General features: G+C 38.7%; 1 protein-coding gene across 5 annotated transcripts in view; it reads left to right on the top strand.

Annotated features, from left to right (window-relative positions):
• ZNF423 (zinc finger protein 423) overlaps positions 1-16,965 on the top strand; it is a 316,969-nt gene that overhangs the window by 98,410 nt on the left and 201,594 nt on the right. For 4 of the 5 annotated variants that reach the window (XM_090063764.1, XM_090063765.1, XM_090063766.1 and 1 more), the window contains exon 3: positions 12,951-13,151. The exons of the other annotated variant lie outside the window; for it this stretch is intronic. In XM_090063764.1, the coding sequence (XP_089919890.1) occupies positions 12,951-13,151 (201 nt within the window). The remainder of the gene's footprint in view (positions 1-12,950; positions 13,152-16,965) is intronic. 5 annotated transcript variants of the gene reach the window in all.

Below are 16,965 nucleotides of genomic sequence, written 5' to 3'. Positions count from 1 at the left end.
GATCAAAAGAAACTCCATTCTAATTTAAAATAATAATGAAACTAAAAACTGATTAAAAGTGACATATTACTTGAGACAGAATAAAGAAACCTTAATCTGAATGCTCCTATAGGAGATTTCTGCTGTAATGGAAAATGAAATGACTTACAGTTTGATCAATAAAAATTAGCAGCACTTAATATAAGATTTTTCTTGTACATTGAAGACTATCATGACTGACTTGAAATCTAGAAAAGTCAAGGCTGCAGGAACTATTTGTGTGTGTGTGTGTGCGCGTGTGCGTATGCATATGTGTATGTAGAACCTGATCCTAAATCCACTCAAGCCAATAGAGAGATTGATTCACTTAGTGGGCTTAAGATCAGACCCTGTATCAATACTGGTAAAAAAAAAAATCTGTCTACATGTATAAAACATGTGGTCCCTAGAAGTATGTATGATTTCAAATTCTTGTACTTAGTATTTTGTCATCAGTGGTTCCCTTTATATAAGGATGACAGTGCTTAAGTCTTTAAAGTATTGATGTGAATATTGCATTTCTTCAGCTTGGTGCCCTTGAATCTGTTCTTTTGCCTACCTCTAGAGTGGTGACCACCGGTGAGTTATGCGTGTCCTAGGACCTGTTTAAATATAGGACTTGTTTTGGGAGCTTGTTCTCATCCTTAAGACATGTCGTCGAAATAAGCTGGTGCTGTATAAACCGGGCTTCAATTCTGGTGGTGTTTGCTTGAGCCATAATGCTGGTGTTTGCTTTGTTTTGTGCTTCCAATTGATATGGAGGATTTTCTGAAGATGTTACTGATGGCAAATTTCCAATGCTTTCAGATGTTTCTAGTTAGGTGTCCAAGTTTCATACCCATACAGCAGGGCAAGAATGATGATAGTCTGGTAGACAAGGTTTGGTTTGGGTGCTAATGTCATGATCATTGAAGACGCAATTTTGGAGATGTCCAAAGGCAGCACTGACAGATTTTATTCGGTGTTGAATATTGTTGTCTATTTTTACTTTTTGGGAAAGATGGCTACCCAGATTGGGGAAATGCTCAACATTCTCCAAGGATTGCTGCCAAATTCTAATATGTGAAGGAGCAGCTTGGTTGGTTTGGGGTGGGTTGGTTAAGTATCTCACTTTTCATGAAGTTGACAGTGAGTCCAAGCATTTCATATGCGATGGTGCAGTCACACATCCTTGCTTGACTCCAGTTCTAAAAGTGAAGGAGTCCATTTCTGAGCCATTGCTTGTATCATTGTGAAGAAAACTGATGATTTTGACAACTTTTGGCAGGCTTCCAAATTTCTGATAGTGTGCTTGGATTTGCAAGACATGGGCACTGAAGTCCTGTCTGCATGGAAATTACATGTTATTTCACATGTAGATTATACAGACAACTAAGAACACAGTGGGGAAAACAGAAAAAAGGTTTTCTAAGACTTTCAGATGGTACCATATATGGTTTTTATGATTTCATTGTTACTCAATATACAGAATATGGGATAACATTTGTATACTTAGTGTCAAATTGGTTGAGTTCAAGCAAGAATTAAATCAAGGTTTCTTTTATTTATTCTGTTTAGCAAAAGATGTACATACACAAAAAAACTCATGTAGTTTGTCACTACCTGGATATTTTCAAACAAATAGGTATTTATAGACATAGCAGTATATTGATAGATAAATATGAGTATTAATTACGCCAGTGATGAATGTTCTGTTTCCATCCCTGCAAATGCTACCACCACATAAATTGGAGTATGTAGGTTCTCAGTAGACAGAAAAGGTTCCAGAAAGCTACTCCCAGTGTTGCTGGCTGAAGAAAGAAAATTATTAGAAAAAGTTGCCATCACCTTTTTTTCTACTTCATATTCTGTCTACCCTACCATACCTCATTTGATTTGCATAGTAATAGTAAACGCTGTTTGCATTTCAATTGCCCATCCCTGAATAAAAAATGTTCAAGTTATCCCCATGGAAGTTATACATTTGATCTGGATCTCATTGGGAGCTTCTGAGGGAAAATTCTTTCCCCGTTGGCTAAAGATAGGTTGATTCCGTTGCACAGCTGGAATATATAATAGTTGATCAAGGCCTTATTCATTGGAACCTTATAGTAACCATTCTGCTTTACCCACAGCAGTAAAAAAACTAGTTAAACAATCACATCAGTTATCCTGTGTATTCTTGAAAGCTTTCTTTTTGCCATTTGTCCCAAAATTGCCACTGCCAAGGGTTTTACTTAATACCTTTGTTTGTCAGTTTGTTGTAACTTTACTAGAGTACTCATTTAAACTTTAAAGTAGCCCCCTTCCAAAATACAGCCAACTTTAAATTATCACAAAGATGCTGTAAAAAGCTGGGGGAAAGACCTGTAATAAAGAATTCTGCCAAAGTACAGTTCCTTACAGAAACCATGTCTACAAGGATTTCTGCATGTTATAGATTATAGACTAGGAGACATAAACACCCATTTCCTCTTTGTCAGTGCTTACTTTGTTACAAAGTCCTCTAAGAACACATTTTTTTTTCTTTCAGACACACAAGGTTGGTAGTGTCTCAATACCCATAAATCCAGTGTTTTTCATTTTTCTCTACAAAGTTAAAGAAAAATAGTAGGAACAGGCTCTTTATTTTTAAAAGGTTAACTTGAAACCATATTATGGTGTATTAATATGCTATTATAAAATACAATGATTTGATAGACTGTAGTATACGTTCCCTGAAAGACATAGATTTTTATATTATGCAAAATGTCTTCGTAACTTACTTCCTACATCTATATTATAAGCAGGGTTAGTCTTGTGCCCCCTACGTGAGCAGTTTTGTTTTTTTGAAAGAGTAATTCTATACTCAGCACCCTCCCAGTATTTCTGTCTTTCCAGAAAGCTTCTCTAGCCACCATTCTTGCTTGTCTGTACAGTTGGCTGTCAGAATCAAACAAATGACAGCTTGGAGAGGTTGGAATGGCCATAGCCCTAGGAGGTCACGAGGAGGTAACAATATACAATTTTCATGGTTCAAGGGTAGCCTTATCCTACTGTTCTTCATTACAGTACTGCAGTGAGATCAATTTTATTAAGTTGTGAGTCTTAGGAGGCCAACACCATTAACTACATGCTGGATCAAATAATTTTTTTGTATTATGATTGTTTTTTTTCTCTTGTTGAGAGAAGAGGGGATCTGATGTACAGAATTCTAAGTCTGCAAGAAGTGTTATGCGGTGGAAGTGTTTGAACATTGAGACTGCATAGCAGCCTGCGTGTTAGTTGCTTTATCTCTCATGTACTGATTCTACACAATTTGACACTGAATGAATATACCAGAGCATTTCATGCATTATCCTGCCTGGGTCTTTATTTGTTTTTTCAGCCGTGTTCTGTTCTTTTCTTACAAGTAGGTTGACACTGGGTGTGAAAGACCTTTGCTGCTCTGCACGTTAGAGCCCTAAACACGCTTGCTTTTGATCCACTTAGCTTGTACTAGCTTAACAGAGCAAGCTTTCTTTGATACATTTGCCTGAACCTACTGCTCAGATTGTACTTGTATTTTTCAATATAACTTGGTCTTTTGTACCAACTCACTTGGCTACTATGTGTGTGTGCGTTTTTTAAATGGTTTTATTTCATTACAACAACATATACAACTCCTAACAATTACATTGCTTGCTGTTTGGGCCTGCTGCATACCCTATTGAAATGTATAACACAAATGTACACCTGTTAAGGTTTTAAAAGATTTTTTATAAAAAGATCCTAAGCATGCTTCCACTGGGAGTACATAACAAATGAGAAACTTTTCAGCCTGGCTCTTGGAGTCTTAGATTTGTTTGTCCTTTGTTACTGGGGAATAATAACCTTTTTGCCCTGGTTCATTATTCTTGCATCATAACCAACAGAAATTTTGGACAGCTCTGTTGTCTCATAATATTAGGCACAGCATTAAAATACTAACAAACCAAATAAAGTTAATTCAGAAAAAGATCCTGAATTGGCATTTAACACTAAGTAAATGCTTATTTATGAGCATTTAAATTAGGGCTTTCCTTTTAGTTAGTGCTTTCTTTTGTCCTTGCTTCCTAACTATACATGAAACTTATTCTGCTTTTGTCTTGTCTAAAAGTTTGCTGACTGACCTGTAATCAAAAAACAAGAAAGTTATCTGTTTGTTCCTAAAACTTAGGGCAGATGTATTTCTGGTGTAATTCCACTGAAGTCAATGGGGTTACATCAGAGATTAGTTTGATTCCAAGGTTTCCACTGGTTACAGTAACACAATTTCCATTCCTTAGGCTAGAAACCTTTGGTATAGTGACACACCCACCTCCTGGCCTGCATTTCTGGGCAGATATTTGGGAAATATTTTAGACATTTTAAGGCCACTTTTTATGTTTTCTTAGCACTTACTAAGATACTGTTTTTATCAGATGGGTACAAATACGTAGCTATTATTGTGCAACCTGGGGAATAACCTGTGGTGGGCTTTGAAGGACTTCAAGTAGTGCTGCATATATTGAGTTGGTTGAAGAGTTTTGGAAAACTTTCCTGAAGTAATTTTGCAGTGGATCTTCCGGGTCTCAAAATATTAAGATTTGCCTTTGAAAGGGGTGTTTCTTCTGGTTCAGTGCATCATCACTGGGGTCATCTCTTCTGACTGGCGTCCAACACGCAATTTTAGGTGTAACCTTGCAAAATTGTTCTCAAAGTTTACCAGAGCAAACACAAAATTGCTTACTTGCCCCTTACTATAAGTCTAGGAGAAAAGCAATGTTTTTTGTTTCCTCAGAACAAGAAGTACTTTTGCCATACAAAATACAGTGGGTGAAATCTTGGCTTGCTTTAAGTCAAATGGGAATTCTTCCACTGACTCAGTGAGCCAGGATTTCAACCTGTATGTGTAATTTCTTTTTTAATTGTCCACTTTAACATACGTATGGTTCCCATTACAGAAAAAGTTGTGAAAATTTTTATGGGTGTGCCCCAGCAGATACCCTAAATAGAGAAGCAATTTATAAAAGCAGCTGGATTAGACTAATTTTAGATTTCAAGTAACATAAATCCAACATTTGTGGATTTCTCTCCACAGTTTGCCACATTGATCAGACCATTTTGTCAGTCAGTAACACTCAAATATTTTGACCTTTCTCAGATTTGATTTATTACCCTCCTCTAAATAAACTATCATTTAGAAGAAAAATATTGAGTCTTACTGAAAATACTAACATTACTGTTAATTTTAGTGTCAAATAAAATGATAACATTTTTCTGATACTGCTGGCCAGATTATCATTAAGGTAATAAGGTGCAATATTCTTCTTGTCTTAATGCATATCAAACCTTTTCAACCTATGACAATAAACATTGATGGTTTTTTGTAACTTAAGGCAGAGTAAAATGTGCTTTCAGTGCTGACAATTCAAACTGTATTCTCAACTTTATTCTTTTAGATAAGTTGTTGGAATAATTGCTATGCTGTTGGTGTTCAGATACGTTAGTTGTAAAATTGCCTTTTGCGTGTCTTCCTTTTATGACCTGTTCAGTGTCTTGTTGGAGACACTGCTGTGTGTGTATTTGTAAATTTTAACCTTGATTCTTCATCATCAATATATGGATTTTCTGTGGGTCCAGTGTACTTCTGTGCCAAATATGCTAGCTGTACACAGCATATACTTTTGTGAGATGTAAGGATTTTTTTAGACTTAATTAGCACTTGTTTATTCTAACAAACCAGTGCCAGCAGTTTTCTTCTGTTGACTTTTCCATGTAACCTCTATGCTACATACAGATCTGTCCTGGTGTTGCTTGGTAACAGTATGTCAGTGTTAATGTGCTCCCCTCTCAAAGGTGTAGGAATTCCTGGCTACATCAGTGAGTATTAATTTTTTTACAGTCTATACAGTAAGCAACTGTTTATGTCTATCAGATTAAGCAATCCAAACTCTGAGGCCATGTTAAATATTTACCACTCCATCAAATAGTAATAATTGTACTTGATAACATGTTTTATGCTGTGATTGCCAACTGCTTTATTAAAGTGGATAAGTATTTTCCTTGTGTTACAGATTGGTAATCTGAGGCACAGGAAACTTAAATGGCAGACCTGAGACAGACAGTGTCCATAGAAGGATTGTTTTGACTTTTAGGATCAAATTAAAAAGGGGGATTTATGCTCTTTAAACAGGATTAAGGTGCCTAAACTCTGCCTACATTTGAAATTATGATCTATGCCTCCCCTGATCATCAACTTGCAAGGCTTTTCTTTTTGAATTGATTGTTTCCTGGGAACCTTCAGTTCTGTCTTCTGTGCATGCTCAGATTTCTGCAGTATTTCTTGCCTAAATCCCACAGAGTTCAGAAGTTACTACAGCCCCATGATAGGCCTGATTTTATAGCGATGCTCAGAGCATGCCTAATTCACACTTACCAAGTGCATAATTCATGGCCACATTCATGGGAAAAATATAGTTGGTGGCTGCCATTTATAAATTAAATTGCATTCTTTTCCCTGGCTTGTCTGCCTCCGTGCTGCCTGTCCCCTTCCTGGTCTGTCATGTGCCACACCCAGAGGCTGCCTGTGCCACTTCTGGCATGCGTGCTACGAGTTGGCCAGCCGTGATCTACTCCATCCTGTGGAAGCTGGGCACGATGCAGCAAAGCATAAAAGAAATTAAGTAAGAAGGAGCATGTCGCTGTAGTCTAATGGTTAGATCACCCCTCTGGAAGGACAGGGATCCTAGATGTTGATCCCTACTCCCTGTTTATGGACTTTACATTAAGCAGTCAATGGTTAGAAGGAAATCATTCTGAGAACAGATTCTAATCCAGGAATCCCTCCTTCCATCTGAGTGCTGGAACCAACAGACTACAAATTCAAGCTCCCTTTTTTTGTTGTCCTGATGTACTCAGCAATCTCACATACTTCTGCTGCACAGTGTTCATCTTCAGCAGAATAGCCTATTACCTGTTGGTTAGAGCACTTGCCTGGGATGTAGGAAAGGCAATGTGAATCTCCTCAGGTTGAGAAGGATGAGAATTCGAGTCTCTGACTCTGGGTGAGCGCTGTACCCCAGAGGTGTCTAACTCTTTGTCACACCCAAACCAGACCCATGAGTGGCAGTGGCAGTGGCAATTTGCATGGCTGTATCAACCAGGCTCTGGAAACCAGAGGGATAATGCAGTTGTTGCTAAATCCCCCTTTTCTTCAACTACTGGTTTTAATCACCCACAGTGACTAGAAATCCCAAAATTAGTGGTAGGGGCATGATGACCCACCATGTATTTAGCACCCCTGTTCTAACCAGTAGGTTAGTACAGGAGTGTCACACTCATCAGGCTCTGTGGGCGAAATGAATGGTGGGGTGGGGGTGGCTGTTGACTGGATTGGGCCTACAGACTGGCTCTGCATACTGGATCCAGCATGGATCCTGGAACAGCCCTGCCTGGACACAGTGTGCCATGTGCATCCCAGCTATGTCAGGACACTAGCTGTGTCCTGACCAGGCCCAACACAGGGGTCTCATGAAATATGCGTCCTGGCCTGGCCTGGTATAGGTGCTGCCTGCAGCATACATTTCAGCTTGGGCCAGCCTAGTGCAGGCACTGTGTGGAGTTCGTATCCCAAACCAGCCCCTTGCAGGTACTGTGAGCAGTGCTCAGGGCCAATCCAGCATGCACCACTTGCAGCATGTGGGTCAACTCTGAGACCCATGGGCAGCACCGCAGGTCAGATGATAGGGTTCTGTGGGTCAGATTTGGCCCAAGCACCATGTCTTTGACATCCCTGGGTTAGTATGTAAGAGTTAGAAGGTACCTTCTCTTCCACCTTTGGTTTCATTTAAAAAAAAATAAATGAAGCCCTGTTCAGTTGTTGGTGCCTACCCTAGGGAGCAATTCAGAGCTCTGGATCATGAGTGGATGGAGAGGTATCGTTTAAACCCTGACTCTAAGGATTGGACATGACCAGAATATCAGACCATAGCACTTAATGTGTCATCTCCCTGCTCAGCTGCAATGCCCTTCATAGGTGCCTAATTCTCCCCATGCACAGTATAGGAAGTTTTAGAGAGAAACTCTGAAGTTTTGATTTCACTTTGAGGACCAAGCCTCAGAAATGTGAAGGTTGCAGTGCCTAACTTGCAGGTGCTGAATTCCCTTTTGATCTGGCCTCTACTCTATTAAGTAAATCACTAGGAGTTTGCTTCCTTCCTGCTTTTTAGGGAACTGAGCCTTCTCTTGGGCAAGCAGAATGGTCTGGTACGAGTATTTGTGAGTCACGGGAACTTCCAACTTCTTTCTTTACCTCATATGTTCCTTTCCGTAATATAGCTGCTGTTTATTCCTCAGAAGTATTGTGCAGACTGTCTTTTCAATCCTACATTGCTGTACAGTCCTAGTCTTGAACTTTGGTGTTGTGCAGATTTCACCTCTCTGAAGACAGCCTCTTTAGCGTTTAGCAAGTAAGCATTTGAGTCTGCTCCCAGATCTGGGTCACACATGGTAACAATTAGGTCAGCATAATTTTTATTTGTGGTGACATATAATCTTTTTTGAAAGACTTTGGTAAATTTTCCTTGTTCCACAGTGGAAAGTGGAATATGTGACCTCTTCTGAAATTCTTTTCATTAGGTCCATGTAGCAAAACGTGAGCTTAGACAAGTTGCAGTCCCAGTTCATAAGCAAGCTTGGCAAAGGTTTTCAGACAAATTATTCTTGAGGAATGCCTTGCACTCTGTTTCATCTAGTCATACTATTAGTTTCTTGTTTACGAATGAGTTGACTGTGTAACTAGCTGGTTGAAGCTAGTTATACAGTTAATATTTTCATTACCAGTTCTCTCATTTGAATTATCTTGGTAGTGACAAGCAGGTAACATTTGCTGGCTGTTTGGTTCCTGAGTGAAATGAGTTGACAGTCTCTGTCTGCTTTCCCAGGGTTGTGTGTTCATCTCACAAACAGGTCACTACAAATGGCACCTAGTTGGCAGTTGTATCAGGAGCACAAAGACTCAGGCTGGGAGTGCAACTACCTACCTCCCAATAGGGAGAGACACATTCTCTAGTTCAAGGTTGTGACACGTTGACGGGGCAGCATGGGCAACACGTGCTGCCATTGAAATTGGTTTATCCTGCCTTGCTGTTCAGGTTTTCTCTTCACAGAATGGTTTCCAGTCTTCTCAACTGGGAACCATTCAAAAACACCGAATGCACTTTTATATATGTAAAAGTGTGCTGTCCTTTCTAATGTCAGTCCTTAATACTATTCATTTCTAGTGCAACTGAAAATAGCTGGAAAAAATAGACAGGCGTGTTGTTTACCCTCTCTCAGAAAGCCAGGACCAAGCATGCAGAGGAACCCAATAAATGTAGCATTCAGAGCATTGCCAATCAGGTGCAGAGGATCTGTGCATAAGTACAGTTCTTTGCATAGATGAACATTCATCTTTAGATCAGTTCTTCATGTGCTAAATACCTCACTTGATACAAGAATCATTTTGTAATAATTTGCATAAACGTATGGCAACTAATGAAACTTCGAAAGGTCACTTTGAGAAGTAGATTTCCTGTTTCAGCAAGGAGTAAAAATGACAAATATAAAAAAAAAAATTGTAGATGGAGATCAGCGTTTTAGTCTCACATTGTACAGATAGACTTTCCTAAAGCAGTGTGCTAAATTATTTGTTGTTGTTGGATAAAGTAGAACAATTTATTCCTGGTGAAGTAATGAAGTTATTGGAGTTATACCAAGCGTGAATTTGTCACAATACGTTCACCTGGTCAGCTCACCTTAAAGCTGACAGTCAAGACAAAATTTTTACCGTGCTGTGTAGCGTGTGTCCCTTGAACCACCACTAATTTGCTCAAACACCTTTATTTTTTCTTGGCGGTAGTTGAAATCAGTTTTCAACAGGCTTTCTTCAAGTTTTCCATTAGCAGGCAGCATGGAATTAGGTGGTAGTTCTTTAAATTGGATTTATATACTTGGACTACTTTTATAGGTTTCTGTCTTATAAAACTGGAGAGTTGACATTCTGATTTATTAACTATCAACTCTACAGGACATAGAGGCTTTAAAAAGATTGAATGAGCTGTAATGTTTTTGATTCAAGTCTAGGATGAGAGATGTAAAAAGGTGTGCCAAGTAAATATGACAAAATTAAAGTGATAATTTGAATACATGCATTTAAATTATATGTTAAGTAAAGCAAAGCTAGCATAGCATTAAATTCAACTTATCTGGCTGGATAGCAGTATAAAGAACCAGAATTATGGTTATTTTTCCTCACAATACATTTTTATTAAAGGAAGAGATTATAAAACATAAGATTCAATGAACTGTACTTTACTGAGTGAACATAGTCTAGGTGATGACTTACAATACAATGACTTCACTGAATGATATTTGTTATTACCAAGCCCTTAAATTCATTACTTCTGCACTAGTAGCAGATCCAATTTGTTAAAGTGGATATAATATGTAAATTTTCTAATGCAAATACTCACTGTGTGGGGAGGTGTCTATATGATCGCATGCTCAGGTTCTTTGACTGTTATCCATTATAACAATATAACAGTCAAAGAACCTGAAAATGAGTAGATCATTTTATTGTTAAGAGAGAGTCTACAATATACCACAATCAGAAGCATTGATTTTTAATATTTTTATTGGAATCCAGAGGGTATGTCATGCTATGAGTGCCTGTGGAAAACTGCAGAGCATTTTATACCACTTGATTTATGCTATCAGGTTCAGTACTGAAGATGTTTGAAAATATGTATTTTCAATGGATGGTGGTAATAAAAGCCTGCAGATATTATATATCTGAAGTGCTTGTAATACAATTTATTCAACATGAAAATGGGGTATTTCTTGGCTTGTTTCATTTTTTGAGTATTGGTTGGCATTAATCTTTTTGGACCCCATCCCATACTACAAACAATTGATCTGTGTAATCACCAGTGTTTCCTTAATGAGTTAAAATACAGACACATGCAAAAGAACCTGATAAAATCTCATTTAAAATTTTGGGCAAGAACAGATATCATTAGCCCTGTTTCTGCGGAATCAGTTCAGACCGTGTGCAACGTGGAACTTCCTTCTGCGAGAAGAGTCTGTGAATTCCATTTTTATTGCAGTTTTGTCTTTTGGGTTCAGTTTTAATAACATTCTTGCCTATTGACACATTTGAATAAAACAGATGTGTGGAAGGAGGCAAAATTGCCACATCAGCCTTATAGCACGTTTTGAAATGCTTTGTCATGTACAGTGTTCTGGAATTAGGGACACGCAGTATATCCATACTGCTGTGACTGTAGCTGGTGCTACAACTAGCTAGCTCAGTTATTGCTACAAGTATGGCAATGGAAGAACAGAGCCCAGTTTAGCCTGCACAGTTACCTACAAAGCTAATTAAATAATTGGATGCCTCCCCAGTGCTGGACTGCATGCTACCACAGCTCTGTTGCTCTCAGTACTTGAGTTAGCTAGTTTAAAGTCAGCACAAGCTGTGGTGTAGATTCATCTACTATGAAGTTATAGATCTTGATTCCCATCTTCGTGAACTAGTTTTACCCTGGGGTACCTCCAGTGCCACTAGAGGATTTCATCCTGCCGCATGTGAAAGAAAGTCAGGTCTGTAATGCACATATCTATTTTTAAACTTCCAGTTTATTGTCCAAATAAATTCCTTCCCCTTTGTTGTTAAATTCACACATTCATATTACTTAAAGCGTAGAAAAAATTGAAATAAAAAGTTTCAAATAAAGAAGACTGAAACATCTAAATATTAGATGCATGAAGTTAACCTCACAAGTGGAACTGGCAGAACTCAAGGCTTAATATTTTCTAAGGGAATTGACTTTGTTTAGTCTGAGTTCAGTAAAACTACTCACTACTTAAAGCAAAAACTACCCTACTCACATGCTAGAATTTTCATGTAGTCAGGAGCCTTACATTTTTGATGTTGCAGAGATTGTTTTCTAGAAGAAACACTGAAAATTTAAATTCAGCACAAGACTTTTTTTAATACAAAATAATTAATCTTGCCAGTTTTTAATGTACTGAGGATCTAGTTTAAAAGATGGTCAAAAAGGCCAACTGTACATTGTCATGCATCCACAGATGCATCTCGAGCAGGTCCAGGGAGGTGATCCTCCCCCTCTATGCAGCACTGGTCAGGCTGCAGCTGGAGTACTGTGTCCAGTTCTGGGCGCTGCACTTGAAGAGGGATGTGGACAACATGGAGAGGGTCCAGAGGAGGGCCACTTGCATGATCGGGGGCAGCAGGGCAGGTCCTATGAGGAGAGACTGCGGGACCTGAACCTGTTCAACCTCCACAAGAGAAGGCTGAGGGGGGATCTGGTGGCCTGCTACAAACTAGTCAGAGGTGACCAGCAGGCATTGTGGGAGTCCCTGTTCCCCTGAGTGCTACCAGGAGTGACAAGAAATAATGGTCACAAGCTGGCAGAGGGTAGATTCAGGTTAGGTATCAGGAGGTGCTACTTCACGATCAGGGCGGCTAGGGTCTGGAACCAACTTCCAAGAGAAGTGGTGCTGACTCCTACCCTGGGGGTCTTTAAAAGGGGGCTGGACGAACACCTTGCTGGGGTCGTTTGACCCCAGTACTCTTTCCTGCCATGGCAGGGGGTCAGACTTGATGATCTGCTCAGGTCCCTTCCGACCCTAGAAACTATGAAACTATGAAATCCTAACAAGTTTGTGTGATGAAGACTTAGAGATTCTTACCCCCACCCCCACACGGTAAGAAAGTATCTTTGGAGGGTTTATTCATTGCTGCATTGCATGATAAAAAACCCCACATTAATATAATGAGAAGTGTCAGGGATAACTTCAAGTGAAAGCTATGATAATTAAATGTATCTTAATAAATGCAAGACAATTCCTTTAAAATCTGTCCTTAGACCATTAGAACTTACAATGGAGTATATTGTCCCTTTTGGCAGGAGGCCTAGGAGGGGATCTGGAGAATGATACGAAGGATAGCCGGGCCCTGGAGGAGAGGAACAGCGTGACAAGTCAGGAAGAGAGAAATGAGGAAGATGAAGACATGGAGGATGAGTCAATTTACACCTGCGATAACTGTCAGCAGGACTTCGATTCACTGGCAGACCTGACTGAACATAGGGCACACAACTGTCCTGGAGGTAATGTTAAACTAGCTTTACAATTCTGACAGGTGGTTAGCTGGGTAATTGGACATAGCAACAGCTTGAGGCCTCAAGTGAGATTAAAGAATTAATAATGTAATTTTACAGTTAATGTAATTTTATTGTGGTGCCTTGGGTAGCCTTTGTTCACTTTTTTAATAAAATTAAAATAAAAGCAACAGCTTTCCAATTGGAATCTCTCAGTAATTATGTTAGACAAAAATGTTGTGTTTTTTATTAGCACCAAAAGTTTCAGACAGGCTTTTTTCTCCAAATGAAGAATGTTTATTAATACAAAGTTAAATTTACAAAACTCCATGGAAGGAATGCTTCTGAAGCCCTTAAGTGGACATGGCAGTTTCTGAGATGAATTTATTAATGTGAGTTTTGTAATCCCATTTTAAACATTTGCCATACTGCTGCTTAATAGGTTATTGCTGCATTTTTGGAAGTATAAGGACATGGCAATAGGTTTCATCATAAATTGGTCTTGATTTTACTTTATGAAAAGAAATAACAAGCTCAAAGCATTGGTGTGAGCAGTTGCAACATATTTTGCTTTTACACGGCACTTTCTATGACAGTGAGATCAGCAGGTGTTCTGCAAAGCACGTTGACCTGATTTATGGGCCAGTGCACATATATTTGCAGGTTTAACCAAAGATGTAAATAAGATAAGCACAAATTATATTCCTGTGAATTTAAACCAGAGAACCTAATCCTTACCTTTCCCAGAATAAAATAGCCATCACTTATTCCTACCATATCCATCCAAGACCTTTTTTTGCCAGTTCCAACTGTGAGCAAAATGGCTAGGTTATGAGCTAGGTCATAGAGGAAAGTTTCCTCTTTTGTGTGGATCTCTAGAACTTCAACCAGTCTCACCCCTTTTCATTTATTTGGTGAGTAATCTATATTTTCTTTCCCCTCTGGATTGGTGTAATTATTCTGAGCCATGAATAAATACAGGAAACTTATAAAACAGGTTGGGGAACCTACAGCTTTTGAGAAGCTTAGGTGTATCATCCTTCAAGGATTTCTCAGGGGATTCATGGTTTGGCTGTAGCTCCATCTGTTCTTTAACATGTGCCTATAGCTCCTTTCTCTCTGTGCTACTCTTATGGCTGTTTAGAGAAAGGAGTTCCCTTTTTCACTTCTTTCTATCTACTGGAGGGAATGGAAAAGGAAATTCTGTCCAGCTCATTCTTATCTTGCACTGGACAGAGATTGTAAAGTGCAGTGTGATTCAAGTGCTTCTTGCTCTGCTGCTTGTTCTGTATCATGCACCCATACCAGAGTGTTCTGCTCATCTCATGCTCTATTCTTGCTCTGTTTATGCCAAGCAAAATACGTGGTGAAAGTCTGAGGCTCCATAAAATCTTGAAGTGACCAACTTCAGTGTCACTCTTCACCACCTTATAACTATTATATTAACCATAGTGCATTTTTAAGGTGCACTAAGTATGGGTATGCAGATGACATTGTTTAGGGGTCAGCAATCTTTTAGTAGCAATAGGCCAAGTTTAGTGTAGCTTGCTCTGACGATGGGCTGCCATTCCTCTTGTTGGTGCCATGGTCCCAACCTGGCAGCTCCTTGGACTTGGCGCCACACTCCTGATCTGGCAGCTGGTCTCCTTGCTGCTGAATAGCCACTATTGTCCTCTGCCACAGAGTTACTGCCAGTGTCTCAGCATCACAGACTAGGTGACGTTGCTTGTTTAGCTAGATCCAGCTTGTGGTTTGTAGTTTGCTGATCCCTTGGCGTTGTTCATTCATATGTGACTTCATGGCATCCACTGAAAATGACTCCATGCTGTAGAATGCGACAGCTGAAAATGAAATCAGAATTGCCGAATCAGCATGAAATTAACACGTGGAACTGTGACAATCCCCCCCCCCCAAACCCCCTAAAAAACAAGCAAGCAAATAAGACATTGATTATTGTCAATATTTTTAGGCCACAAGTGCCATTTTGCTAGTGAGATATATAGTTGAAACTGAGAACTATATACTTTTGTGGGAACTGCTGAAACAAGATATATCAAGCTCTGACAGCTGGTTTTTTAATTGCAACTAACATGATGCATATAACTGTATTGTCTTTGCCGGTACACAAAAAAAAAAGACATTTTGGTATAAAAAACCAAAAACTCATTATTAACTTCAAGTGTGGAGATTCTCATTCCAGAATAAATGTAATCTTCCAGGTTAATTTAATCAAAGTGGACAGCAAATGCATTTAAGTTAAATGGGAAAAAGTACCCTTTTTCCAGATTAAGAATGTCCACACATGGACTTAATCAGCACTTTGAATTTACATCCTACTTTAATGAGAAAAAACTTGCAAATGCAGACACACTCTAAGCTGTTGTTTGACAAAAATAAAAATATTTCACATACAGCACAGTCTAAACAAATTTCAAAATTCAGTAGAAAAGGATTATACGAGGAGAGTAAAAAAAAATTTAAAGTAGCGTTAGGTAATACCATATTTGTCAAACTATTTTACTATAAAGTAAATTACATTTAGGTTAGATGCACTACATTCCTTTTATTTTCAGTGCCTGTCTGACACATGAGATTGTAATGTAGTGTCTGACCTCTTGGCAAGTTAGAATTTCATGTCTTAATCTGAAGCAGTGTTTTCAATAGTGCCTACATGGGTCTAGATCAATACAGGTAATATTTGTGCTGATAATATTACAAGGCTGGTAATAGAACATAACTAATGACTTCCTTTGGGATACTGAAGTTAGAAAGATCTTGCAACTCAGGAGTATTGCAGGATTGTAAGAGATCACTCCAAAGAATAGCATAAACCATCTATTTCATTGGAATCCCTTAGAAATTCATTACAGTACGCTAAAGTTATAATACACTTTGAAAGCAGCTTCTTTGACACAAAAAGAAAGCGCAAACAGCCATTTTCCCCCTCGCTTTTTCATGTACTTCAGACTTATTTCTTTGAGGACAAAAACATTGTGGAAATCTAGACATCTCTTGCAGCATACATGTGTAATTCTCTTTTTGATGTCAATAGCAAGTGGATGTTCTGTTTCTGACAGAACTTGGGGGCCTTTTGCACCTTTTACTCCTGACTGATGTCTGTGGTTGCAGGTTGTAGATTCACAATCTGTATGGGGATTCTGAAATTGGTGTAAGTAGAGATATTTGCTTTGATGGGACATTGGGTTCCCTGTCTGGGTCATCCCATCTGCCTTGTCTTCCCTATGCTCCCTCTGAAAAGTGGTTTTGGAAATTAAACCCTAAACCAGTTCAACAGCAACTCTATAAATTTCCCCCAAATAAATGGGAACACTGAGCATATATTTTGGGTGTTGGTAGTTTTAAAAATTAACTTAATGTCTGTCCTTTTTCTACCTTCCTTTTTAAGGAAGACTAAACACTGTTACTCAAAACAGCCTTGTGGTTTCTTTTGTTAAACCAATTTTTTTTGCACACCGATTTTTATACCTTAGATTGTCGACAGCAGTAACATTCAAACATGGATTTACAAATTATTGTGTCCCCTCTGGCCAGTACCAGATGCTGCATGCATCAAGCAACTATTCTGCAACATATCATTATCTTGTGGCTGATGCTGAGTTATTTCTTGTCTAATGAAAAGTAGTTAAGAAGCCCCGAGCTTTGCTATACAAGCGTATGTGCTTTTTTTTTTTTTATAAACATGCATGGGTCTTTTTTTTTCTTTTTTCAGGATTTTAGCACTTTTTTCAAATTAAAAATAAAACTGCACTTCTTTAGCAAATTATTTTTTCTCCGTCTGCCAGATCACCACCCTTTCATGCAC

The sequence above is a fragment of the Crocodylus siamensis genome, chromosome 9 (assembly GCF_052110815.1).
Source record: "Crocodylus siamensis isolate JL-2025a chromosome 9, ASM5211081v1, whole genome shotgun sequence".
NCBI lineage: Eukaryota > Metazoa > Chordata > Crocodylia > Crocodylidae > Crocodylus > Crocodylus siamensis.
Note: the sequence above shows the minus strand (reverse complement) of the source record. Positions and strands in the feature narration are given on the sequence as shown.